This window comes from Oryx dammah, unplaced genomic scaffold, assembly GCF_014754425.2.
Source record: "Oryx dammah isolate SB20612 unplaced genomic scaffold, SCBI_Odam_1.1 HiC_scaffold_25, whole genome shotgun sequence".
In the NCBI taxonomy this organism is placed as follows: domain Eukaryota; kingdom Metazoa; phylum Chordata; class Mammalia; order Artiodactyla; family Bovidae; genus Oryx; species Oryx dammah.
In genome coordinates, this window is record NW_024070209.1 from 66,205,911 (window position 1) to 66,231,845 (window position 25,935).

The 25,935-nt window shown below is 42.2% G+C and overlaps 1 protein-coding gene across 1 annotated transcript; it reads left to right on the forward strand.

Moving 5' to 3' along the window:
- Positions 1–262: 262 nt before the first annotated feature.
- PROKR1 (prokineticin receptor 1) lies at positions 263–14,992 on the forward strand. Its single transcript, XM_040224088.1, has 2 exons — positions 263–1,729; positions 12,339–14,992. Exons 1-2 carry the CDS (start codon positions 1,143–1,145, stop codon positions 13,033–13,035), a joined length of 1,284 nt encoding a protein of 427 aa, XP_040080022.1. The 5' UTR covers positions 263–1,142; the 3' UTR covers positions 13,036–14,992.
- The last annotated feature ends 10,943 nt before the right edge of the window (positions 14,993–25,935 follow it).

Consider the following 25,935-nt stretch of genomic DNA (forward strand, 5'->3'; position numbering starts at 1 on the left):
CCTCTCCGGTTTCCTGCCCTCCACGGAGCTCTGCAGACACCAGCTTTCTTATTCTATCCCAGCAACCTGGTCTGATGCTTGCAGACTGTGGGACGGACTGGGTCTGCAGGGAGAGTGCAGGGGACATGGGGACTCTGGCTCGCTCTTGGTTCTCTGTCCCCATAGGTGCAGCAGACAACCCCTCCTGATATCCCAGCCCCAGCATCTGGGTCAGGTGGACCCTCCTCTTCCTTGCAGATGACCGAGGAAGCTTGGGTCCTCACTAGTAATTCCTTGCAGTCCTAGGGTGTAAAACCCTCCCTCTCCATGGAGCTCAGTGCTTTACAGACATCACTGAGCTCTTGCCTGGAGGATGTCTAAACTCTTTATCTCAAGACACACAACCATCCCAGGAAGGACTTTGCTCCGGTGTCCCCTTTCTAAGTCACTCGGTGATTAGGCTGGGAATTCACCCTGCAGCCCCTGTCTGGGGACAGGCCTTGGTAAACGCTGTGTGTGGCTTCTAGGGTCTCAGCTGCCTTGGATGTAGGAATAGGAAACCCAGCGAGGAGAGGGACAGGCAGCTGATACATAAGCTCTGTGATTTTAGAGCAGTGTTTTGCCAGAAGGAAGGAGGCCAGCTCATGGAGAGCAGTCAGGTTTGTCTCAAAGCCTTGCTTCTTCGATGGGATTCACAACAATTTCTTTTAAGCCACAGAATGGGACAATTTCACAAGGACATAGTTCAGGCTGTTGAGACAAGGAAAGGATTTTGGAGCAGATCACTTTGGTTCTCTTCAGCCTCCCCACACTCCTTACTTTGGCCCCTGAGAAAAAGTGCAACATTCAGAATCTTCAGTGGAATGGAAATAAACTGAGTTGGTGCCTGTTTGTCTTTATAGCAATCTAACCTTACCTAAATGAGTGGGTATGTGGTTTGGATTCCTTTGTTTTCTTTCCCTGGTTCCTTTATTTCTATTCCAACCCAGTGTTCACTCTGGGCAGGTGGCTAATGGGCCAGCTTAGGTTACATGATGGTTTTAAATTTGGCCTGGTTTGTGTGTAATGTCTTTTGTGTGCTGATTGTGTGTAATGTCTTTCAAAGGCTTAGGATGAAGCTTGGATTCTGGACCCCATGGATGTTTGCAGGGACGCACTGACTCATGAAGGAAAAGCTGAGTTTCAGCAGAAAAGGGAGACCTCAGCCTAGCAACATCACCCCAGAGGAATTCCCAAGAGTGTGGCTCAAGGCTTCAACCAGCCAGATGGAGATCACCATGGGGTTCATGGATGAGAATGCCACCAATACGTCAATCAACTATTTCCCTCTGCTTGACCCCCTCGGAGCCCAAGCTGCTTCTTTTCCCTTCAACTTCAGCTATGGTGACTATGATATGCCCTTGGATGAAGATGAGGATGTGACCAATTCCCAGACCTTCTTTGCCGCCAGGATTGTCATTGGCATGGCGCTGGTGGGTATTATGCTGGTCTGTGGTATCGGCAACTTCATCTTCATCGCTGCGCTGGCCCGCTACAAGAAGCTACGCAGCCTCACCAATCTGCTCATCGCCAACCTGGCCGTCTCTGATTTCCTGGTGGCCATCGTCTGCTGCCCCTTCGAGATGGACTACTACGTGGCGCGCCAGCTCTCCTGGGAGCATGGCCACGTGCTGTGCGCCTCTGTCAACTATCTGCGCACAGTCTCTCTCTACGTCTCCACCAACGCCCTGCTGGCCATCGCCATCGACCGGTGAGTGGGGGTGGGAACAGCCAAGGAAGGGCAGCTGTGACTGATGAGAGGCATCTGTGTTCACCAGAACTGTGGATGCATGGAGGGGCCAAAGGTGGCCCATTTCCTGAAAGCGAGAATTCTAGTTTTCTAGCTGTAAGGAGTCAGGAGGTAGTAGAGGCCCCTAGAGTTGGGTAGCCAGAAGGCTGCTGATCTCTCCGCTATGGACTTGCTGCTAGGTGTTGTATCTGTCCAAGGCCTAGAGGCAGACAGCCACCAGGAGGTGTGGAGGGAGAAGTTTAAGTTGCAGGCAGTTACCTCCTGAGTCAACCTGGTAATCTTAAAGGAGGTTTCCATCTCATCAAGACCTACTATACTAAACATGACACCTTACTAATACCAGTTGACTTTTTAATAGTTATTATTATTTAAAAATTTTTTAATTTTATATTGGGGTGTAGTAGATTAGGGCTTCCCTGGTGGCTCAGATGGAAAGAATCTGCCTGCAATGTGGGAGACCTGGGTTCGATCACTGGGTTGGGAAGATCCCCTAGAGAAGGGCATGGCAACCCACTCCAGTATTCTTGCCTGGAGAATTCCATGGACAGAGGAACCTGGTTACAGTCTATAGGGTCACACAGAGTCCGGCACGACTGAGCGACTAACACTACTACTACAACTATAGTAGATTAACAGTGTTAACACTGGTTGATTTTAAAGAAGGTTGAGGAATTTGTTTTGAAAAAACAAACAAATAAAACAAGTCAAAACAAAGCATATGCTTACTTACTCTTTTTGTTTTTGTTGCAATAATCAGTTTGCTCCTTTTCATACATTAACGTGCAACAGTACAGAAGAGCTGATTCTAGCGAGGATAAGTAAAATCAGTAAGAGCAGCCTATGCCAGTCTTATATCTTCAGGCTTTTCATTTAGTATAATCACCTGTGCTAATGGGCCAGAGCGGTTTTTGTGCCCTTGGGACAGTCTTTGAAGGCTCCTCTGCCCAAAGTTGAACTCTTGTTACAAAACACCTTGTTGCAGTGTAGAGACAGTTACCCTGAGGGTCTGACTTGGCCTCTGTGTACTTGGATCTGAACAGTCTGTCTCTCCCTCTTAACCCAGAGGTCCTGAAGCACAGATGTGTCCCATGGCCCAAGGGCTCTGGTGGCATCTGGCCCACTCCTTGCAATCAGGACATCCCGGGATTGAGAGGGGATTGAGTAGGAGCCTGGCTTTAAAACCTAGAAGCATGTCAGAGGGTTGGCACATTAATCAGCCCTTGGTCTATCATCTGTAGAAGGTGTTCAGAATGTCATCCCTGAAGAAGGCTTGGCTGAGGTCCTCAGCATGAGCCATGGAGCCCCATGGTGTTCTGTCCACCCATGAACAGACCCTGCGTGAATATGTGGAAGGATCAGGAGGGGGACAGTCAAGCAGAGTACCTGCCTCCCAAGTCCTCCTCACAGCTGTTGAGGAAGATCTCCAGGGACCTTGTCTCTGAACTTTTCTAAAAGTGCAAGCTGCACCATCTCTTTTAGCACACGAGCAAGACAAAACATATGAGGTCATTTCCTGAAGTTTCGCTCTAGTAGGACATCTTTTCAGTGGCTGGGTGTTCCCAGCCACTGCGGGCGGGTAGGTAGATGCCTGCTGTGGGGTGGGCCCCTGCTGCCTGCGTGAGACCCAGGTGTTTTACCAGGGAGGGTCCTACTGGTGGAAAGGGGTAACACTGAAGGAAGTAGCAGCTTCAAGGGGAATGGAAGCCAGGGTAAAATCAGGACATCAGGCTATTCTGAACATGTAAGATAATATTATCTATTATTATGGCAATCAACTCACCTCCATCTACCAAACTCTTTCAAATTCTTATTCAACTTTCATATGAAACTTAGCTTGTCTGAAATATTGCAGGCATTTCTCTTATATTAGGGGTTTTAATTGGGAGCATGCTTTGCATCCTGGGGACTGCTCTTGTTTAGAGTAGCATTGTGACTGGAAACTTGAACCCAGACACTGGAGGAAACGGTGTTGCCTGCACAGGACCACCCAATGGCCTTGGCCGACTGACTGCCTGCTCCAACGCCTTAAGTTCATTTAGTGATGATTGTGATCTTTGTTTTAAATTATTTATATTTTTATGTGTTTTTCACATGTCAAATTTCAGTGTCATGAATAGAATCCTGTTTGGCCTCATGTGTTCAGGATTTGATCAGTGATTTTCGTGTTTGATTTTGTTGTTGGGAACTAGTTTTTATCTTGATATAACAAATATGCCCACAGTTATGAAAATATCTTTAATTTTATAAATTTCTGTAGGAATGGTATGAGCAGTTGGTCTGTTGTTCAGTCACGTCCAACTCTTTGTGACCCAATGGACTCTAGCCTGCCAGGCTCCTCTGTCCAAGGAATTCTCCAAGAAAGAATACTGGAGTGGGTTGCCATTTCCTTCTCCAGGGGATCTTCCCAAAACAGGGATCCAACCAGGCTCTCCCACATTGCAGGCAGATTCTTTACCATCTGAGTCACCAGAGAATCCCAAGCAGTTAGTCTGCCTGGGTTTAAACTCCTACTGCACTGTTTATTGGTTTCAGGGTTTTGTTATTTGACCCCTCTCTGCTTTAGTTTTCTCATGTAGAATATGAGAATGATAAGAAAACTTAATGTATTGGATTGCTTTAAAGATAACATGAAATAACACTTATAATTCTTTAGAACAATGCTTAAAGCAGAGTAAGGACTAAATAAACAGCGGATGTTATCATATGTAAATTACCCTTTAAAGGAACAGTAATAACAAAACCAGATAAACTATGACTATTTCTGATTGGCTAGCCTCTTTGCTTTCATCACAGTGGTTGTTTTATGATTTGATTAAAGAAATAATACTACAAAGTTTCTAAGAAATACAGGTCTCAAGTTATAGTAGAACAAAACTATTTATCTCCTACCTGTTCTCTGTCTCTGCTATTGGTTCCATGGTTCTCCCAGGCATCTAACCTGGCAAATCCCTTTTGTCCTTCATGCTTTCTTCCTTTCTCCACCATTCATTTTATTCCCAGGGCCTGACAGTACCCCCCACCCACCACCCCTGGTCCCATCTCCTACTTTTCCAGCATGGGCTGAACTATCACAGTCTTGTCTTGGTCTTCCTGCCACCGCTGTTTTTCAGCTCTGCCCCTCTGCCAACCCTACTCTCTCACAATCCATTCTAAACATTCATTCATTCACTTATTTGTTCAACCAAACAATGCATTTTTATAGAGAGCCTTTGATGTGACAAATACTATTATAAACACTGGTGAAATGATGGTGAATAAGCAAAAAAATTCCTTGCACTCATGGAGCTTGATGGAGAGAGATCAATCAGGCAAGCAAAGCAGGAAGGTAATTTCAGAACATCAGAAATACTCTGAGTAAAAGCAAAAATATACATACCCTATAATGAAAAAGAATCCAAAAAACAAGTACATGTAGGCATAACTGAATCACTTTGCTATACACCTGAACCTAACACAACATTGTAAATTAAGTGTTCTTCAATAAGACAGACAGACACACAAGCAAACACTGAGAGTGATGGAGCGTGGGAGATGCTCTAGGTGGGAGTCAGGAAAAGTATCTCAGAAGAGATATTGAAACAGATCTCTGAATGATGGAGGCAAAAAAAACTGGCCTTATAAAGACTGGGGAAGAGTATTCCAGACACAAGGTGCAAAGGCCTCAAGATGGGAGCAAAATAGAAGCTTGTAGGAATAGTGAGAAGGGCCCTGTAGACTGAGGGAAGAAAGCAAGACTACAGCCAAATTAATCTTCTGCCTCATATACCCCTCCCTTTCTTGCTTGAAAGACCTCTAACAACACCATTGTCTACAGAACATGGCTGGAATCTTTTCATCTGCTTTTCCAGCGTCTTATTGAGCTCCAGACCGCCTGCCAGTCTCATGCTGGGTAAACACATCGATGTCCTGTTTTCCAAAAACAGGTTGCAATTTTTTTGAGAACGGTCACCATGGCCTATTACATTTCTGTTCATCCATGGCTAGGTACTTGTCGAGGGTAAAGTTTTATTAAGATTCTAAGTACCCAGAGTTCACAGTCAACAAAAGGTTATGAAAGAAGTAAGACATGATCCCTATTCTTGGGAAGCTTGTCATCTAGGGTGCAGGGAGGGGTGAGAACTAACATGGAAGAGTTAAAGGGGAAATAAAGTGTCAGTTTGAAATGAAATTTAGAAAAGGGGACGATCATCCAATACCGGAAGAGTCAAAGGAGGCCTCATGCAGGAGACAGATCTTTAACTTGGCTTCAACCACTGACTATCAGTAAAGAAGAAGAAAGGATTTCTAAGAGGGTAGAATGGTGTTTGCAAAAGCTGAGAGGTGAGAATGCTCGAGGTGAGGGTGAGATCCGGGGAGGACAAGAGGTGTGGGGACAGAGCAAAGAATGTAAGAGAGTAGAGCTCAGAAAGAACAGGAGCCTGCTCTAAAAAATAAACAAATGGGACCTAGTTAAACTTAAAAACTTTTGTACAAAGGAGGAAACCATAAGCAAGGTGATAGGACAATCCTCAGAGTGGGAGAGAATAGCAAATGAAACAACTGACAAATAGCTAATCTCCAAAATATACAAGCATATGAAGCTCAATACCAGAAAAGCAAACAACACAACCCAAAAGCAAGCAGAAGATTTGGACATTTCTCCAAAGAAGGCATACAGATGGCTAATAAACACATGAAAAGATGCTCAACATTGCTCATTATTAGAGAAAGGCAAATCAAAACTACAATGAGGTATCATCTCACACCCATCAGAATGGCCATCATCAAAAAGTCTACAGACAATAAATGTTGGAGAGGGTGTGGAGAAAAAGGAACCCTCTTACACTGTTGGTGGGAATGCAAATTGAAACAGCCACTGTGGAGAACAGCCTGGAGATTCCTTAAAATGCTAGGAATAAAACTGCCATACAACCCAACAATCCCACTACTGGGCATATACACTGAGGAAACCATAACTGAAGAATACACATGTACCCCAATGTTCATTGCAACACTATTTACAATAGCTAGGACATGGAATCACTCTAGATGTCCACTGACAGATGAATGGATAAAGAAATTATACATATACACAATGGAATATTGCTCAGCTATTAAAAGGAATGCATTTGAATCAGTTCTAGAAAGATGGTACTGATGAACCTATCTGCAGGGCAGCAGTGGCGATGCAGACACAGAGAACAGACTTTTAGCCACAGTGTGGGAGAGAGAAAGTGGGATGATTTGAGAGAGTAGCATTGAAACATTATACACTGCCATATATAAAGTAGAGAGCCAGTGGGAATTTGTTGTATGATACAGGGAACCCAAAGCTGGTGCTCTGGGACAACCTAGATGGGTGCGATGGGGAGGGAAGTGGGAAGGAAGTTTAAGAGGGAGGGGACATGTGTATACCTCTGGCTGATTCACGTTGACATATGGCAGAAACCATCACAATATTGTAAAGTAATTATCCTCCAATTAAAAATAAAATAAAATTTTAAAAAAGTAGGACCTTGCACTTTAGGATCACAAAATCTGGGCACAGGGAGTTAGACCTGGGGGTAGCAGGGAACTGAGAAAAACCCTCAGAGCACCCTGTCTCCTAGGTCTGGGTTTCCTCTTTGATGTGGAGACAGCCGCACAATCCTTGGGGGTGTATCTTTGGATCTCAGGCACATAGGGCACTGGAGTCCCTTCTTTTACCTGGAATCTAGGGGAAGCTGACCAGTCAGCCTGCCTGTTGGCCGCTCTTCTCTACTGTCTGGATGAGGCGACTAAGGCAGGAAGAATAGCACTCAGCCTTAGGAAGCACAAATACTTCCTGGTGAGCTTTTTGGTTGCTTAAGGAGCAGGTTGCGCATTAGCTGCCCATCCTGTGAGCCACCTAGTGGCCACTGTGATCGCCATTTCCATGATGAGATCTGGGGCTGAGTCCTGGGGACAGAAAAGGAGCTCCAAGCCTTTTTGCTTAGTCACACAACCCACTGCCATCACACAGCTAGTGGTTGGACATTTCTTTGTCTGGCAGCCTTCATTCTTTGTTCTCTGAGAAATGCTGACTCTAAGTGGATCTGAACCTGAGCCATTGTAGTGTTAGACACACTGGTCAAGCCAATGGCATGCTCCTAAGCAAAGAAAAGTAGTTGCCAACTATCTAACTCCACTTTGGAACATCTATAGGTAGAAACTGACTATGATGAAAAGAAGAGAGGGGCTGCTAGGATTTCAGGAGGGAAGGATGAAGGGTTGCTTGTTCTGGTTGGAAATGGAAAGAACGAATGGAGTACTGGAGAACGCACTGGATTTGGAACAAGATACGATGGATCTGCATCATCAGTATCAGTTCAGTTCAGTCGCTCAGTCGTGTCCAACTCTTTGCGACCCCATGAACCGCAGCACACCAGGCCTCCCTGTCCATCACCCACTCCTGGAGTTCACCTAAGCCCATGTCCATTGAGTCGGTGATGCCATCCAACCATCTCATCCTCCATCATCCCCTTCCCCTCCTGCCCTCAATCTTTCCCAGCATCAGAGTCTTTTCAAATGAGTCAGCTCTTCGCATCAGGTGGCCAAAGTACTGGAGTTTCAGCTTCAGCATCAGTCCTTCCAATGAACACCCAGGACTGATCTCCTTTAGGATGGACTGGTTGGATCTCCTTGCAGTCCAAGGGACTCTCAAGAGTCTTCTCCAGCACCACAGTTCAAAAGCATCACTTCTTCAGCGCTCAGCTTTCTTTATAGTCCAACTCTCACATCCATACATGGCCACTGGAAAAACCATAGCCTTGACAAGACGGACCTTTGCTGACAAAGTAATGTCTCTGCTTTTTAATATGCTATCTTTTGGTCATAACTTTTCTTCCACGGAGTAAGTGTCTTTTAATTTCATGACTGCAATCACCATCTGCAGTGATTTTGGAGCCCAGAAAAATAAAGTCAGCCACTGCTTCCCCCTCTATTTGCCATGAAGTGATGGGACTAGATGCCATGATCTTAGTTTTCTGAATGTTGAGCTTTAAGCCAACTTTTTCACTCTCCTCTTTCACCTTCATCAAGAGGCTCTTTAGTTCTTTTTCACTTTCTGCCATCAGGGTGGTATCATCTGCATATCTGAGGTTATTGATATTTCTCCCGGCAATCTTGATTCCAGCCTGCGCTTCCTCCAGCCCAGAGTTTCTTATGATGTACTCTGCATAAAGTTAAATAAGCAAGGTGACAATATACAGCCTAGTTCTGTCAACTACTAGCTGCATGGCTTTTGACAGTTATTTAACTTCTTCACATCTCAGTTTGCTCATCTGTAAGATGGGCATCTTTGCTTCCTTAGCAATAAGGTTGGGGTTATCTAACGAGAAAGTAGATTTGAAAACACTCTGTAAATTGTAAGCTGCTTTACAAACTGAAGCAAGTATTACTAATAATATGCCTCCTTGGTGGCTCATGTAGTAAAGAATCTGCCAGCAATGCAGGAGACCTGGGTTCAATCCCTGGGTTGGGAAGATCCCCTGGAGAAGGGAATGGAAACCCATTCCAGTGTTCTTGCCTGGAGAATCCCACGGACAGAGGGGCCTGGTGGGCTACAGTCCATGGGGTCACAAAGAGTCAGACACGACTGAGTGATTTTACTTACTAATAATGGAGTTCGGAGTGTAGCATAGCCAAGGCTGGTGGCTATCCTTGAAACAGTTTTCTGCAATTTGCTTATTGGTAAATGTATTTGGAAGGCCTCTTGCACACCTCCTGGTGCTAACCTTGGGAATGGAGGTGGAGTGATGTCAGGATGAACTGATGGACAGTCACAGATTACCCTGAAGATTAGTGTTGATGCAAAAATGAATAAATCCAATAAAGTATATCCAATAAAATAGAGCCAAGTAGCAGAGAACTTGCAAATGCAGGATTTGCAAGTAACAGGTGAAAAAAAATTGCTTGCTATACAAAATAGCTCTGAAAAATACATTTTAGGATACTAACAATTTCTTGCATATTAACAGTCTATTGTTTATATGCAGTGTCACTTTGGAGCCTCACAGTATCTCTGTGAGTTTGGAAAGGCAGCTGATATTCCCATGTCACAGATAAGGAAATTGAGTCCACAGGGTTAAGAAAATGACAAATTCACATAATAAGTCTGTGGCAAAGCTGGGATTAGATTCTTAAAATTCTCATTCCTGGATCAGTATTCTCTCCTACATGGTCATTGAAAAAACACTCTCTGAGTTCGAAACAGCATAAAAACTTAGGAAATTACTAGTGGGAAAAGAAGGAATAGAATTGTATAGTGTAAGTTCAGATAGCAAGCAAATATGAATACAGAAACACTCTTTGACAGAGTAATCAGCAAAACATGGTGGGGTAGATAAGAGAGAGAGATGATGAGAACAGAAGCTCTAAACTCTTAGTTTTTGATATGACTTAGAGCAGATTGGATGCCCTCCTACGGCAGGAGTGACGTGGTCTTCAGGGAGGTCCACAGCATGCATTGGCAAAGGCACTGCCAACACGCTGCAGGCATTCCCATTTCACCCTCAGCATCCAGCCTGAGAGACTGGTGACTACCAGGGTTTGTTGGTGGTGGTAGAACCTGTCAAGCAGTCAGCTGAGTGGCCAGGGTGAACCCAACCCATCCAACTTCATCTAACATCTGGAAGAGAGCAGAAGTCTTGGGCCAGTGAACTCTCCAAATGACACTCAGTGGGGTTGGTTGTCTGTGTTATGGGATGGACAGAAACAGCAGAAATATGATATGAAAAAAAAAAAAGAATGAACCTCCTCTTCCAATCAGAATCCCAAGTAAGATGACCTTAAGGGGATCAGTTGCAAAGAAAACAGAATTATTTAGCTTTCTCCAGGCCCCTGTCGTGTTTGCCCTTGGTTTTACCAAGAATAAGCTGTGGACGCGTGAGGATATGTTTATTTCCAGTGTTGATTAGTCATTCCTTCCCACTTCACTTTCCATCTTTCTCCTTCTCCTGCTTCTACCCTCTGCCAGACAGAATGTCTTCCAGGAAATCAGAGCTGTCTGCCTAAGTGGGTGCACTCTCTCTGGGAAGGACGCTTTCATACTGCACGAATGACTCACATCCCCCAGAAAATGCTCTCTCTTCTTTCCTGGATGACTGTGGTAACAGCAGTGTGGTTTAGGGGGAAAGGACAAAAGCAATATCTTTTAATGTCTGTTGCTTTGTGGTTCAAAACACATGTTCATGTGTATTCTCAATTGATTTTCACATCAACCATGTGAGATAGGGTTAAGTGTTTTCTATTGAGAGTACTATGGTATATGACCTTAAGAAAGTCAGTCATTTCTCACTAAGCTGCATTTTCCAGCCTGAAAAATAAGATAAATGGTCACATGCTTTTCTTTCACCTTTGCATGTAGAGCAATGGGTTTAATGTATTTTAAAGTATTGAATGAAAGTAAAACCTTGCCCACTATTTCTATCAGAAAGGGCAAATTCTCCCAACAAGTCCTTGGAATTTTCAAGTCCTATTAACTCTAAACTGTGGGGTAATTAGGATGAATTTCCCTGAAAACAGCATGGACCTGGAATAGTGCCAGGCTAGAAACCAATAAGAGATGTTATTATTACATTTAATAATAATAGTTACCATTTATTGAGTATATGCCATGTTTAAAACTGTGCCAGAAATTGTGTATGTACTGGCACATTTAGTCTTTAAAAACAAACAAGCAAAAACTTTTGCAGATAAGGAAGTCGAGATTCAGAGAGATTAAATATAAGTTGCCTGTCCTGGGCATATATCTGGAGAAAATGCTAATTCAGAAAGATACATGCAGCCCTATGTTCATAGCCATACTATTCGTAATAGCCAAGACATGGACCTAAATGGCCATCGACAGCTGAATGGATAAAGAAGATATGGTACATATATACAATGGAATATTACTTAGCCATAAACAATGAAATAATGTCACTTGCAGCAACAAGGATGGACCTAGAGGTTATCATACGCAGTGAAGTAAGTCAGAGAGAGAAAGAGAAATATCATTAGGTATCACTTGTATGTGGAATCTAAGAAGTGAAGTGAAGTAAAGTGACTCAGTTGTGTCCAACTCTTTGTGACGCCATGGACTGTAGCCTACCAGGCTCCTCTGTCCATGGAATTTTCCAGGTGAGAATACTGGAGTGGATTGCCATAAAATATGACTTCAATGAACTTATCTATGAAACAGAAGAGCCTCACAGATATACAGAACAGACTTGTTTTTTCCAAGGGGCAAGGGGTGGGGGTTGGGGCAGGGATAGATTACCAGTTTGGGGTTAGCAGATGCAAACTATTATATATAGAATGGATAAACAGCAAGGTCCTCCTGTATAGCACAAGGATGTATATTTGCTATACAGCAGAAATTAACATTGTAAAACAGCTGTCCTTCAATTAAAAATAACTTGCCTGAGGTTGCACAGCTAGTAAGATGTGGGGCTGGAGCTGGCATGCAAGTCTGCCTTTCCTAGAAGCCCACATACCATAGGTGCCATTTGATGGTGCCTCAATGTTGCAAAAATAATATCCTCCAGCACTTCCTTACCACATGTTGATACCAACTGTGTCCTTATCCTAGATATCTGGCCATCGTCCACCCGCTGAGACCCCGGATGAAGTATCAAACAGCCACCGGCTTGATTGCCTTGGTGTGGGTGGTGTCCATCCTCATTGCCATACCGTCAGCCTACTTCACCACTGAAACAGTCCTCATCATTGTCCAGAGCCAGAAGAAGATTTTCTGTGGCCAGATCTGGCCAGTAGACCAGCAGATCTACTACAAGTCCTACTTCCTCTTCATCTTTGCCATCGAGTTCGTGGGCCCAGTGGTCACCATGACCCTATGCTATGCCAGGATCTCCCGAGAGCTCTGGTTCAAGGCCGTCCCTGGTTTCCAGACGGAGCAGATCCGGAAGCGACTGCGCTGTCGCCGGAAGACCGTCCTGGTGCTCATGTGCATCCTCACTGCGTACGTGCTGTGCTGGGCGCCCTTCTACGGCTTCGCCATCGTGCGGGACTTCTTCCCCACAGTGTTTGTGAAGGAGAAACACTATCTCACGGCCTTCTATGTGGTCGAGTGCATTGCCATGAGCAACAGCATGATCAACACCGTGTGCTTCGTGACTGTCAAGAATAACACCATCAAGTACTTCAAGAAGATTATGCTACTCCACTGGAAGGCTTCTTACAATGGCAGTAAGTCCAGTGGGGATCTTGACCTCAAAACCACGGGGGTGCCTGCCACAGAAGAGGTGGACTGCATCAGGCTGAAATAACTCCAGAACGGGACCTTTGGGCCCCTGACAATGTGCTTAAGCCCACACTATCAACCAAGAACTCTAGGTTTGCCACAGGGCAAAAGAAATGGACAAATATGTCAGTGTTGTGTTCCGGGAGCTCAGAATCTCTGAAACTGGTGTGACTACACCATTACCAGTGGCTGACATTCAATGAACATCTAATTAGTGCAAAGTGTAGGCACTGGTGAAATCTATATCAGTTGACTATATTTGATTGGCAGAAAGAAATAGGGATTAAACAAAACAAAACAAAAAATGATGGGACATAGTGTGGAATGATGGGTTTTCCAGAAGGGAGCCTGAGTAGTCACCTAAAACTGAGGTCTATATGTTTGTAGGGTGAGGTTCTCTCTGGATCATCTCAGCTACTCATCAGATGCTGAGATAACCTATCTCTGGGATTGTTCTTAGGCTTGAGTTCACTCCTAACACTTGCTGGCCTGGGGCAAGAATACAAAGCAGGTTCCTGGCTCTTTCTGCAATCTTCCCTTCTATGCCTGGTTCTGACTCTCACCCTGGGCACCCAGGAAAGAAAGAAACATACAAACAGGTGGTGGTGGTGGTGGGGGCAACAGTGAGATTCAGAGACTACAGGCTTATTGAGGGCTTGTCCCTCTTTTTAATCCACCTCCTTTGTTTGGTGTTTTGGATTTGGAAATTTGGAACCAGAAGATATGACCCAGCCTTGGATTTATCACCGATATGGGCCTGGGTAAGGCCTCTCGGAGGCAATGAAAATGATATAATACCTGTGACAGCTACCAGTGCAGTGACTGTGAAGAACCAATGAGATAATATATGGAAAAACTCTTTGAACCATGCAAGTAATCAAGAGTGGATTAATAGCTATGTGTAGCGCCCTGGAAAGGAAAAGCTTGTCATCTTAGCTTATATATCTAGAATCCTCACCATCTCTCCCTTTCATATTGTTTGTGTGAATTATTCCTTTACCCCTGTTACCAGTTCTATATATGCATTATGTTCCTAATAACAGATTGGTACAATAAGGCATTGAAATTTGGTGGCAGAATTGTGAAAGGACATGGTAGATAGGTCTCCAGTGAGAAAATGAGCTCAGGGTTTTAGAAACTTCAGAATCAGAGCATCTTTGTGATTGATCATGGAAGTATCAGTCATGTCTGTTCCTAGCCATGTGAATCTGGGGGATGTGATCCTTGTTTCTCTGTCTGGTTTCATCTCATGGGGGTGGATAGATGTGGAATGGATTTATCTCCTTATTAAATAATTCTAGAGCAGCACATCTATTGACATAATGCTATTTAAGTGATGTATGCATGGTGTTTCCCCCTCCAAATATAGTCAACTCTTTAGTTTTGGTGGCAAAGTTGTTGTTGTTTTTGTTTTAAATAGTTACTATATTTGCCTGGAAGATACATTTCTAAAACCTATTTGTTTCTTTTTATTCATCATCCAGCAGATTTACCCTCTGGTTTAACTAGAATACTCTCAGAGAATGAAAACTAATTAAAATATTAGCCTGAAGCCAATCCGCTTTGGAAGGCAATTCTATTGCATTCTAAAACTAGGAAAGTTTAATTTTTGAACTGAAAAATAATAAAATGACATAATTTGTTGTCCTTATGTTCATCTTTCCCATTAGGAATGTTAAACATGAGTTGACTCTATTAAATGGGAGCTTTTTACATGTGACAATCGAACCTCTTCCTGATTTTCAGCCTAAAATATCAAATTTTCACTTGTTTGCCTGTCTGTAATATTTCTAGATATTATGTCTGTTTGTGATTGTACAATGAATGAAAATGTTATTATCAAGTGTCTCTCTCTATATATAATCATTAACCATAGTATTCCTGTAATTTTCTCCTTCCCCCATTCTTTTCCTAGTTACACTGTGATGGTTTTCTGAGTGAACACTGAATAGGTGCTGATTCTATGATCATATGACTTCTGAGAATAATGCTATTTCATGTTCTTCTTGCCTGTGAACTTCTCTCCATCCTAAAGAGATTTAGCTGGTTTATATTTTTCTCCTATAAATCTACTTTGGTAAATCCATAGCACCTGAGTGCCAAGACTGGAAATCAGAGGACCACTTTATACTGGTTACATAAACTAAGACTAAATCTTTGAACAGGTTCAATGTCCACACATGGAAAGTGAGCCAGGAGATGAACTGAGGGTACTACATCTCTTTCAGATTAGTGGCTGAGTCACTGAACTGAGCAGTGGTCTGTCCAGCTAATGGCTTCTCTAAAAACTGGTAGACAATCCAACAAGGTGGCACTGTACTTGTGTATCGCTTTTCTATTTTCTAAATAGTTTCAGTATGCAAAGAGATATGCACATTGTCCCACACAGAAGAATAAAAACATGATTTTATAAAATCAAACCATTTCCTTAACCAAAGTAAAAGAGGAGGGCAGGTTTAGAGTAAAACTTTGAGAGGTTTTGCCTAATGAGTATACATTTAAAGAATAATTTCTTAAAGACATTATGAAATGGCAGTCAGCATAGCAAGCCCTGAAGCGTGAAACAAGTTCCATGCTCAATGTGGAAAAGAATGCTCAAGAAATTGTAAGATTGCCAGAAAATTATAAACACACGTCCTGTTTCTTGAAAAATATGATTAATTTTGGAATGTGTCCACAAAGAATGAATCCAGTTCTCCTTCCTAGAGTGTAAGAATATCAAATTCCAATGATTTATTTTGCAGGTAATGAAACTGAAATCCAGAGAGGGGAAGAGAAGTTCAATATCAGACAGCTGGTAACTGTAAGAGCCAGGGTTAGACCCCAAAGCTCCTGAAGCCCAGTCCAGAGTTTTTCTACCATAGCATTCATGAATGTAGGGAACATCAATCTTGGAAAGAGAAGGATCCTTTCCAAGAACCCTTGAGAGGACTGTTCATCTCCAGCCTGACCTTCTCTGGAGACCCTTAAAGAGTTTAACAGAGACATTCCTGGTTCCTTTGCAAGCCAAGTTTAACTCATCCTACCCCTGGGAACTTTCAGCAAGACATGGAGATCAGGAGGTTTTAGGGAAGAACTCCTAAAAATGTTTATAGCCATTCTTTCTTTAAATGCTTAGTTGGGGATCCCTAGGAATATAAAAGAAAAGTATAAGGCCCCTGTCCCTGAGAATAGCTGCCTTGCCCTAGAAAAGCAGAGGAAAGTGATAAAGAAGACTGCTTTAGTCTGGTGCCCAGATGAAGGGCAAGCCTATGTGTTCAGTGGCATCAGAAGTGAAGATGAGAGGTAAAGAGACTGTGGACAAGGTCAGACTTGAACAGGACAAGTGGGGTGTAGAAAAGCAGAAGGCAAGCACTTTACATGGGAAGAGAAACATCACTTTTATCTGCTCCAGTAAACCGAAATTGATCTTTTGCTGGGAGAAAAGTCTTCTCACTCAACGATAAGACTGTCATCCCTGGAAGAGGTGACTAAGCACTGAAAAACATGCAGAGACATAAGTAATAGTGCAGGGTTTATCTGAGAGTGGGTTCTGATAGGAGTAGAGGATGGAGGGAAGGAGAGACAGAAAGCAGCTTTGGAAAGCCAGTCTGTATGATGGGGTGAGGGAGGCATCTCATTATTAGGTGGAAAAAGTACAGAAAGGATGTGGAGGAGGAAGTTGAAAGCAAATTTCACTGACTTTAAAAAACCTGCAGTGGGGGGCATACACCATGTGTCAGGGGCTGAGCTGAGCAGGTCACAGGAATTATCTTGCACAGTCCTCAGAAAAGACCCTCCAAGGTGGGGGTGTGTATGACTCTCACTTTCTAGATGAGGAAACAGAGCTGCTCAAGGCCACTCAAGGAGTGAATGGTTGAGATCTGAACACAAGAAGCTCCACTCGTGGGCTCGAGCTTGTGACCACAAGCCCAACCTTGTGATCAGTCTGTGCTGCAGCCTTTGCAGGTCTTCCATCTGCCTTCTAGTATACCAAATAAATGCCTGTCTCCTTTGTGATAAATCATCTCTTAAGTTTATCAGATTTTCTCAAAATCCAAGAATGACACAAATCCCACCTTCATTTTTCCTTCTCAGCAGCTGACCCTGATTTGGAGTTCTTAACCTTTGAATGTCATGGGTGCTTCTGACATCTTCTGAAGTTCATAGCCCCTTCTCAAAACAGCATAATGAATAAAAGGTATTAAATAAAATACATAGGTATGCCAAAAAAATAAATTATATGGACATACTCTTATCAAAATATTTTTTTTAATTTATAGTATATCAATATTTATATTAAAAATTTGAAGTTAAATATTAAAGGCCTTAAATTATCAGATTAAGATCAGGGTTATTAACTACCATGATGGTTGTTATAACTACCAAGATGGTTGGATGGCATCACTAACTCCATGGGCATGAGTTTGAGCAAGTTCTGGGAGTTGGTGATGGACAGGGAAGCCTGGCGTATGGCAGTCCATGGGGCTACAAAAAGTCGGACGGGACTGAGCAACTGAACTGAACTGAACTGAATAACTACCATGCTTCTGAAGTAGTGATGAATGGGAATGACATTTTGAGCTCTCTTTTCAAGCTGTAATGTAATATAAAGACGGCGCCCTTTTCCCCATTTTTTTATGATTTCAGGGTCTGGAATGAAGGAGGCTTTTGGGCCTAGAAAAGAAAACAACAGTCTCAAAGGCCCTTGCTGAATCATCTAACTTTGGAGAAAATAAAACAGAACTTTAGGTCCCGCCCTGATTCTCCAGGCCGGTTGTATCTATCTGGGACTTATCACCCCCTGTCCAGAAACCTTCCACCCTCTACAGCTGCCCAGAAGACTTATCACCCCCTGCCCAACTACAAATGCCATCTCAACTAAAGAATACCCAAAACATCCTGCCTGATTAATGTTTCCCTTATCGTTTCCTGGAGAAGGAAATGGCAACCTACTCCAGTACTCTTGCCTGGAAAATCCCGTGGAGGGAGGAGCCTGGTAGGCTACAGTCCATGGGGTCGCAAAGAGTCGGACACGACTGAGCGACTTTACTTACTTACTATCATTTCTCTTGGGAACAGTTTCAGCGAATGTTAAAATTCAAGGGATTTGTTGCTTATGTCATAATAGCAGGAATTACTAAAGTTTAATTATAGATTAGTGAGAATAACAGTTGATTTTTTCCATCAACGTTTGTGCTGTGCTCAGTCGCTTAGTCGTCTTGGACTCTTTGCAACCCCATGGACTGTAGACTTCCAGGCTCCTCTGTGCATGGGATTCTCCAGGCAAGAATACTGGAGTGGGTTGCCATGCTCTCCTCCAGGGGATCTTCCCAACCCAGGGATTGAACCCAGGTCTCCCACACTGCAGGCAGATTCTTTACTGTCTGAGCCACCAGGAAAGCCCACCATCAGTGTTTATGGCCCCTAAACTGGTTAAGAACACCTGCCTGAGAGGGAAGCCAAGGCAAGCACACCTCAGAGTGGGCATTGGTAGAAATGGAGATGGCAGGAAGGAAGACCCATGTGCATGTGAATGGAATTAAACCAACAGATCTTTTTGGGGGTACCTTTCTTATAAAAACACCTCTAGAGGCTCTGTGGTTCACCCACTGACTGTCCTGTGCCTTCTCAGTGGCCCCAAACCTCATCCATGTGGCAAAAATTCATTCAAGAAGCTGGAGATGGTCTCTTTCCTTATAACCTGGATACTCAGGATTCTTTCATAAAATTATTTAACAATCATATGTTGTCTTAGACTGTGAAGTTACAAAAATGAATACAACACAAATTCAGCTCCTGTTCTTTAGCAATTGGTCTCAAAGAGACCAGGCATTTGGTTGATGGAAAACACAAGACAGATTTACCTATCAAATGACTGCTTTTCTTCTTTGGTTTTGTTACTTTTAGGTCTTATATTGGGTTGACCAAAAAGTTCCCTCGGATTTTTCTCCATAATGTTCTGGAAAAACCCAAATGAACTTTTGTCCAAACCAATAGTTTTATTTTGTTTCTCTTTTCCTCATTTTAATATTGTTGACCCTTTCATACATTCTTGAGTTGAGTATACATTTCTTTTATTTTTATTCTTTCTGTGTCTTGTAAGTAACTAAGGGAGCAAGCTTTCTCTCCTTAGAGCTTTACTCTTGGTTGGAAGTGTGGAGTATCCTTATCTCTGAAATATATTTTTTTATTTCATTATGTTTGACAAATGTATTTCTTTCTTCAGAGTTTTCATATTCTATGTGTTTAAGATTTCCAGCATTTGCTGTATTTGTTTCTCTTTGTTCCTTTGATATTTATTTATTCCATAGTAGATTTCATTTTTCTTTTGCAGGGTCTCTTTCTTTTTCCTCCTTTTTCTTCTTTCTTACTTTCTTTTTTGCATAAATGTGCATTGTTGTCCTGTTGTTGTTGTTGTTGTTTTACTCACCTTGGGCAGAACCAGCTCTACTGCCCAACTACAGTGATTTTATGTCTTCTCTGTTTGTTTCTTCCATTTGAGCTTCAGCTAGATAGTATGTGCTCCATGTTCTGCTTTGCTTAGAATGGGAAGAGAGGACTATTTATAGCCATGATTGGTGGGTTGGGTCTTTTATCTATTATTTTAAGTCCTATCCTGGGGTTCAGGCTTCCCAGGCAGCACTAGTGGTGAAGAATCTGCCTGACAATGCAGGAGACATTAAAAGACATTGATTTGATCCCTGGGTGGGGAAGATCCCCTGGAGGAGGACACGGCAGCTCACTGTAGTATTCTTGCCTGGAGAATCCCATGGACAGAGGAGCTTGGCGGGCTACTGTCCACAGAGTCACAAATAGTCAGACATGACTGAAGCGACTTAGCACACACGCGTGCATCCTGAGATTCACTGTTGCTAAACAGGTGCACATCCTGCCCTTGGGTTTTGGATTGTTCCTTCAACTCAAGGAGAGCCACTGAATCTTCACTTCAGTCAATGATAATCTTCCCTAAATTAATTATTCCCAATTTCATCTTATTTTCCCCCTCCTATTTCTCTTTCTCCTCCACTAGTCATTTGGTGGAAAAATAGAACTTGAAGGCTTTCATGAAAGGTTTTTCCAGTAGTCATGTATGGCTTTGAGAGTTGGACCGTAAGGCTGAGTGCTGAAAAATTGATGCTTTCGAATTAGTGCTGGAAAAGACTGTTGAGAGTCCCTTGGACAGTAAGGAAATCAAACCAGTCAATCCTAAAGGATATTAACCCCAAATATTCATTTGGAAGGGCTTCCCTGGTGAAGGACTGATGCTGGAGTGCCAATACTTTGGCTACCTGATACAAAGAGCCAGCTCTTTGGAAAAGACTCTGATGCTGGAAAAGATTGAAGGCAGGAAGAGAAGAGGGTGACAGAGATGAAATTGTTGGGTGGCATCACTCAATGCACATGAGTTTGAGCAAACTCCAGGAAAAAGGGAAGGACAAGGAAGCCTGGCGTGCTGCAGTCCACGAGGTTGCAGAGTTGGACAGCAAATGAAAAGCAACAACAATTTCTTCTTTGTGTCTCTGAATCCTCCCTCTACTCTGTTCTAGAACCTAGGAGACTGACTTTGGGGTTATACCATTGATAAGCCATATATTGTATTTCTTCTAGCTTCTTGTTGGATTAAGTCAATGGCAGACACTGGCAGAGGGTCAGAGGACAAGACAGAATGAAGATGGGAATTTATTCAGTTGACTCCAAACTTTCCAGATCGCAGGGGCTACATTCTATAGCTGTTGGTCCCCTTGGGTACTGCTCCTCCCCTTTTCCTTTGGGGCTGGGGGAGATCCTGGCTGCCTTTGTTGCTGGCTTTAGGAAGCTCACTACTCCTAGTTACTTCTTCTTAGTCCTATCTGTACCATTACAAACTTGTCCTTTATTAAGGATAACCCCCAATCCCATTTTTCCTGATAGTTCTCTGGCTGGTAGAGTATCAATCACAGCACTATGAATTCTAGTGGAAGAAGGCAATCATGCATATCTCTTATGGATTACCCACCCTGTAAGATTTAAAAACAAGTTCTTATCTGACTTTTAATTTTCTCTTTCCATTTTGCTAAGTCACTTATCATTCTCAGAAATATTAACCATGGGTGGTCATTCTTAAAACCTCTTGACTTCTTCCCAGTTGGTGAAAAACAAAATGGTGAATCCTGCAATTTTTCTCATTTCTGGTATGTTATCACCCATAGTGGTGGGAAAAGCTTTTAATCCAGAAAGGAATTTTTAGTTTGTTCCTCTAAGATGTCTACCTCCCACACGCAGTATGTACTTCCTATGTAGTATTTTTCAAAATTTCATCTTCTCACCTTGTTCATGGTACCACTTCTAAAAGATACACTATATATATATATAGTTGTGATATATATCATTAGGTTTTATGGTCCTATATCTCCTTTACCATATTTCCCTAAAAGTCCAGCATGTGTTAAGAGTACTATTGGAAGATTAATATGTTGGGAGGATTTTTGTCAGAAGAACTAGAACCAGATAGATCATTAGAAAGTTAAAGAAAATGAAAGTCACTCAGTCGTGTCCAATTCTTTGTGACCCCATGGACTGTAGCCTTTCAGGCTCCTCTGTCTATGAAATTCTCCAGGCCAGAATGCTGGAGTGAGTAAGTAGCCATTCCCTTCTCCAGGGGATCTTCAAACCAGGTCTCCCACATTGCAGGCAGATTCTTAACCATCTGAGATCATTAGAAGGGAGTTAAAAATACAAAGGAAGACATGGCTGGAGTAAAGGTTTTTTTTTTTTATTTTTATTTTTACTTTATTTTGCTTTACAATACTGTATTAGTTTTGCCATACATTGACATGAATCAGCCACGGGTGTATATGAGTTCCCAATCCTGAACCCCCCTCCCACTTCCCACCCCATATCATCTCTCTGGATCATCCCCATGCACCAGCCCCAAGCATCCTGTATCCTGTATTGAACATAGACTGGTGATTTGTTTCTTACATGATAGTATACATGTTTCAATGCCATTCTCCCAAATCATCCCACCCTCTCCCTTTCCCACAGAGTCCAAAAGTCCGTTCTAAACATCTGTCTCTTTTGCTGTCTCGCATAGAGGGTTATCATTACCATCTTTCTAAATTCCATATATATGTGTTAGTATACTGTATTGGTGTTTTTCTTTCTAACTTACTTCACTCTGTATAATAGGCTCCACTTTCATCTACCTCATTAGAACTGATTCAAATGTATTCTTTTTAATGGCTGAGTAATACTCCATTATGTATATGTACCACTGCTTTCTTATCCATTCATCTGCTGATGGACATCTAGGTTGTTTCCATGTCCTGGCTGTTATAAACAGTGCTGCAATGAACATTGGGGTACTCGTGTCTCTTTCAATTTTGGTTTCCTCAGTGTGTATGCCCAGCAGTGGGATTGTTGGGTCATAAGGCAGTTCTATTTGCAATTTTTTAAGGAATCTCCACACTGTTCTCCATAGTGGCTGTACTAGTTTGCATTCCCACCAACAGTGTAAGAGGGTTCCCTTTTCTCCACACCCTCTCCAGCATTTATTGCTTGTAGACTTTTGGAACGCTGCCATTCTGACTGGTGTGAAATGGTACCTCGTTGTGGCTTTGATTTGCATTTCTCTGATAATGAGTGATGTTGAGCATCTTTTCATGTGTTTGTTAGCCATCCATATGTCTTCTTTGGAGAAATGTCTATTTAGTTCTTTGGCCCATTTTTTGATTGGGTCGTTTACTTTTCTGGAATTGAGCTGCATAAGTTGCTTGTATATTGTTGGGATTAGTTGTTTGTCAGTTGCTTCATTTGCTATTATTTTCCCCCATTCAGAAAGCTATCTTTTCACCTTGCTTATAGTTTCCTTTGTTGTGCAGAAGATTTTGATTTTAATTAAATCCCATTTGTTTACTTTTGCTTTTATTTCCAGTATTCTGGGAGGTGGATCATGGAGGATCCTGCTGTGATTTATGTCAGAGAGTGTTTTGCCTATGTTCTCCTCTAGGATTTTTATAGTTTCTGGTCTTATGTTTAGATCTTTAATCCATTTTGAGTTTATTTTTGTGTATGGTGTTAGAAAGTGATCTAGTTTCATTCTTTTACAAGTGGTTGACCAGTTTTCCCAGCACCACTTGTTAAAGAGATTGTCTTTACTCCATTGTATATTCTTGTCTCCTTTGTCAAAGATAAGGTGTCCATAAGTGTGTGGATTTATCTCTGGGCTTTCTATTTTGTTCCATTGATCTATATTTCTGTCTTTGTGTCAGTACCATACTGTCTTGTTGACTGTGGCTTTGTAGTAGAGCCTGAAGTCAGGCAGGTTGATTCTTCCAGTTCCATTCTTCTTTCTCACGATTGCTTTGGTTATTCAAGGTTTTTTGTATTTCCATACATATTGTGAAATTATTTGTTCTAGCTCTGTGAAAAATACCGCTGGTACCTTGATAGGGATTGCATTGAATCTGTAGACTGCTTTGGGTAGTATACTCATTTTCACTATACTGATTCTTCCAATCCGGAGTGAAGGTTTTAAAGTGTTACTGGAGGTAAGGAAAGGGGAGCAGGAAGGGATGATGCTGATGTTTTGAGTTTGGCTGACTGGAAATTCAGGAGGAGAAACTGATTTAAGGGGGGCAGATAAGTTTATTATTAGATATATTGATCTTGAAGTACTGATAAAATATTTGGCTATATCCATCAAGTTTTTATTGATGAGGAATATAGGAGAAAATTGGAAGTTAAAGAGTGTGGCTACCATCCACACTGAATTATCACAAAGGATCAGATTGTCAAATTAGACTCACAAATTAGAGCTCCTTTTCAGTACCAAGGTTTACTAATGATCTCAAGTCTCAAGAAATCCAGAGGCTTAGGTCAAGGAGGGATTTTCTAGGACAATCTAGTGGCTACCTACTCAAGTCTCAAGAAATCCAGAGGCTTAGGTCAAGGAGGGATTTTCTAGGACAATCTAGTGGCTACCTACATCCTTCCTATATCAGACATTGCCTTTGCTCCCAAATAAAAGATGAGGTCTCTAACTGAGATTTGTGGGTCATTTCACTGGATAGGGGATATTTAAAATCTGAAATAATTTTTTTTTTTTTTAACACAGATCATCACAGGGATTTTGTGACTTTTTTAGAGGTCTTAACTTGTAAATGCACAAACTATATTTTCATTTAGCATAAGTAATCCTGAAACAGGGTTATCCTACTAAGAGAATTTTACTGATGAGGACTCTTTTCATATGAAATCATTCATTGATTATAGAAGATCCAGTGATCAGGAGATTTACAAGGAGATTAGACTGAATGATCTGCCTTCTCACCTGTGAACACTCCCCTGATAATATGGAGAGAAATGGACCACAAACCAGCTGGCTTAACACCTTCCTAACCTCATACAAATTCGACAATTGAAGCCTTTGAAATGGATAAAGTTGAAATATAGAGAGAATATAGAATATAGAGAGAAAAGTAGAATGATCATTCAGAAATAAAAGAAGGAAAAACCAGGAATGAAAAGGGAGAGAGATAAAGAATATTCAGAGAAGAATGAATTTAGTGTGACTGAGAATTTTAGCTTCTTTAACTCATTAATATCCCCCTTTTCCTTAGTAAAAGGACCTTTTATTTCAGAGTAAAGACTATGTTTCCCAGTCTTCCTTGCTGTTAAGGATGAATGTGTGACTAGTAAAACCTAGGGGAAAAGTTATGAAAGTAGAGAACTCATTTCCCTAAACAGGGGAAAGTGCCTTTCTCTTTCCTTTTCAAAATCCCATCATTTAGAATGAGATGTGAAGGCTCCAGCAGCGATCTTGTACAATGAAAATAAGGCTTGCAGTATAAGCTTGGAGGACCGGAGACCTGGAAGGATAATGGGCCCATAGTAACTCTGTGGTATCCATTCCAACACTGGACTAGCTCTGTATTTCTCCTAAGTGAGGTGAAAGTAATTTAATTTTTTTTGTCAAGTAGCTTGCAGGTTCCCCATACTCCCTGCAGTAGAAATAGGGAGTCTTAACCACTGTACTGCCAGGGAAGTCCCTTACATTACTATTTAAGGAGGTCTGCTATGGCATCCCACTCCAGTACTCTTGCCTGGAAAATCCCATGGACGGAGGAGCCTGGTAGGCTGCAGTCCCTGGGGTCGTGAAGAGTTGGACACGACTGATTGACTTCACTTTCACTTTCATGCATTGGAGAAGGAAATGGCAACCCACTCCAGTGTTCTTGCCTGGAGAATCCCAGGGATGGGGGAGGCTGGTGGGCTACCGTCTCTGGGGTCTCACAGAGTCAGACATGACTGAAGCGACTTAGCAGCAGCTTCTACCTAACTTTAATGGCAACCCACTCCAGTATTCTTGCCTGAAAAATCCCATGGATGCAGGAGTTTGGTGGGCTACAGTCCACCGGTCGCAAAGAGTTGGACACGACTGAGCAACTTCACTTTTACTTTCTACCTAACTTTGTATCCAGAATGGCTCAGTATCAACTAGCCTGACTACATTTTATCTTCCAATGACTGTCTTCTCAAGGGAAGTTACGTTATCCAACTACCTGAACAGAATTTCAGCATTCTCCAGCATATTAGTACCTTAATAAAAACAGAATCTGAACAATTCTAATTGAATCTGTACCACACACATGAGGAAAAATTTTCATCTGACCTTAAGATGCTTCCTTATCATAGCTAAGCTTTTCTTTTTAAGAAAAAGAATTTCTTAAATTTTCTTTTCAGCTATTATGATATGGAATATAGTAGTAGTGGTAATGATAATAATAATATACTATACTATTACTTCTAGTTAATCAAGTGTCTCTGTGACTCTATTAAGCACTTTACAAGCATGATTTTATTTACACCTCATAACCCAGTAAGATGGGTGGTAATATTGTTGCTGAAGATGGAACTACCCTATCTGGTCTTCTGTTTTCCTCCTCTACTACCTGGCTCAGAC

Bases quoted from the DNA above. Each gene is read 5' to 3' on its own strand.
- PROKR1 (XM_040224088.1), top strand. From the start codon at position 1,143: ATGAAGGAAAAGCTGAGTTTCAGCAGAAAAGGGAGACCTCAGCCTAGC. The intron at 1,730-12,338 runs GTGAGTGGGGGT...TCCTTATCCTAG, and splicing joins CTGGCCATCGCCATCGACCG to ATATCTGGCCATCGTCCACC.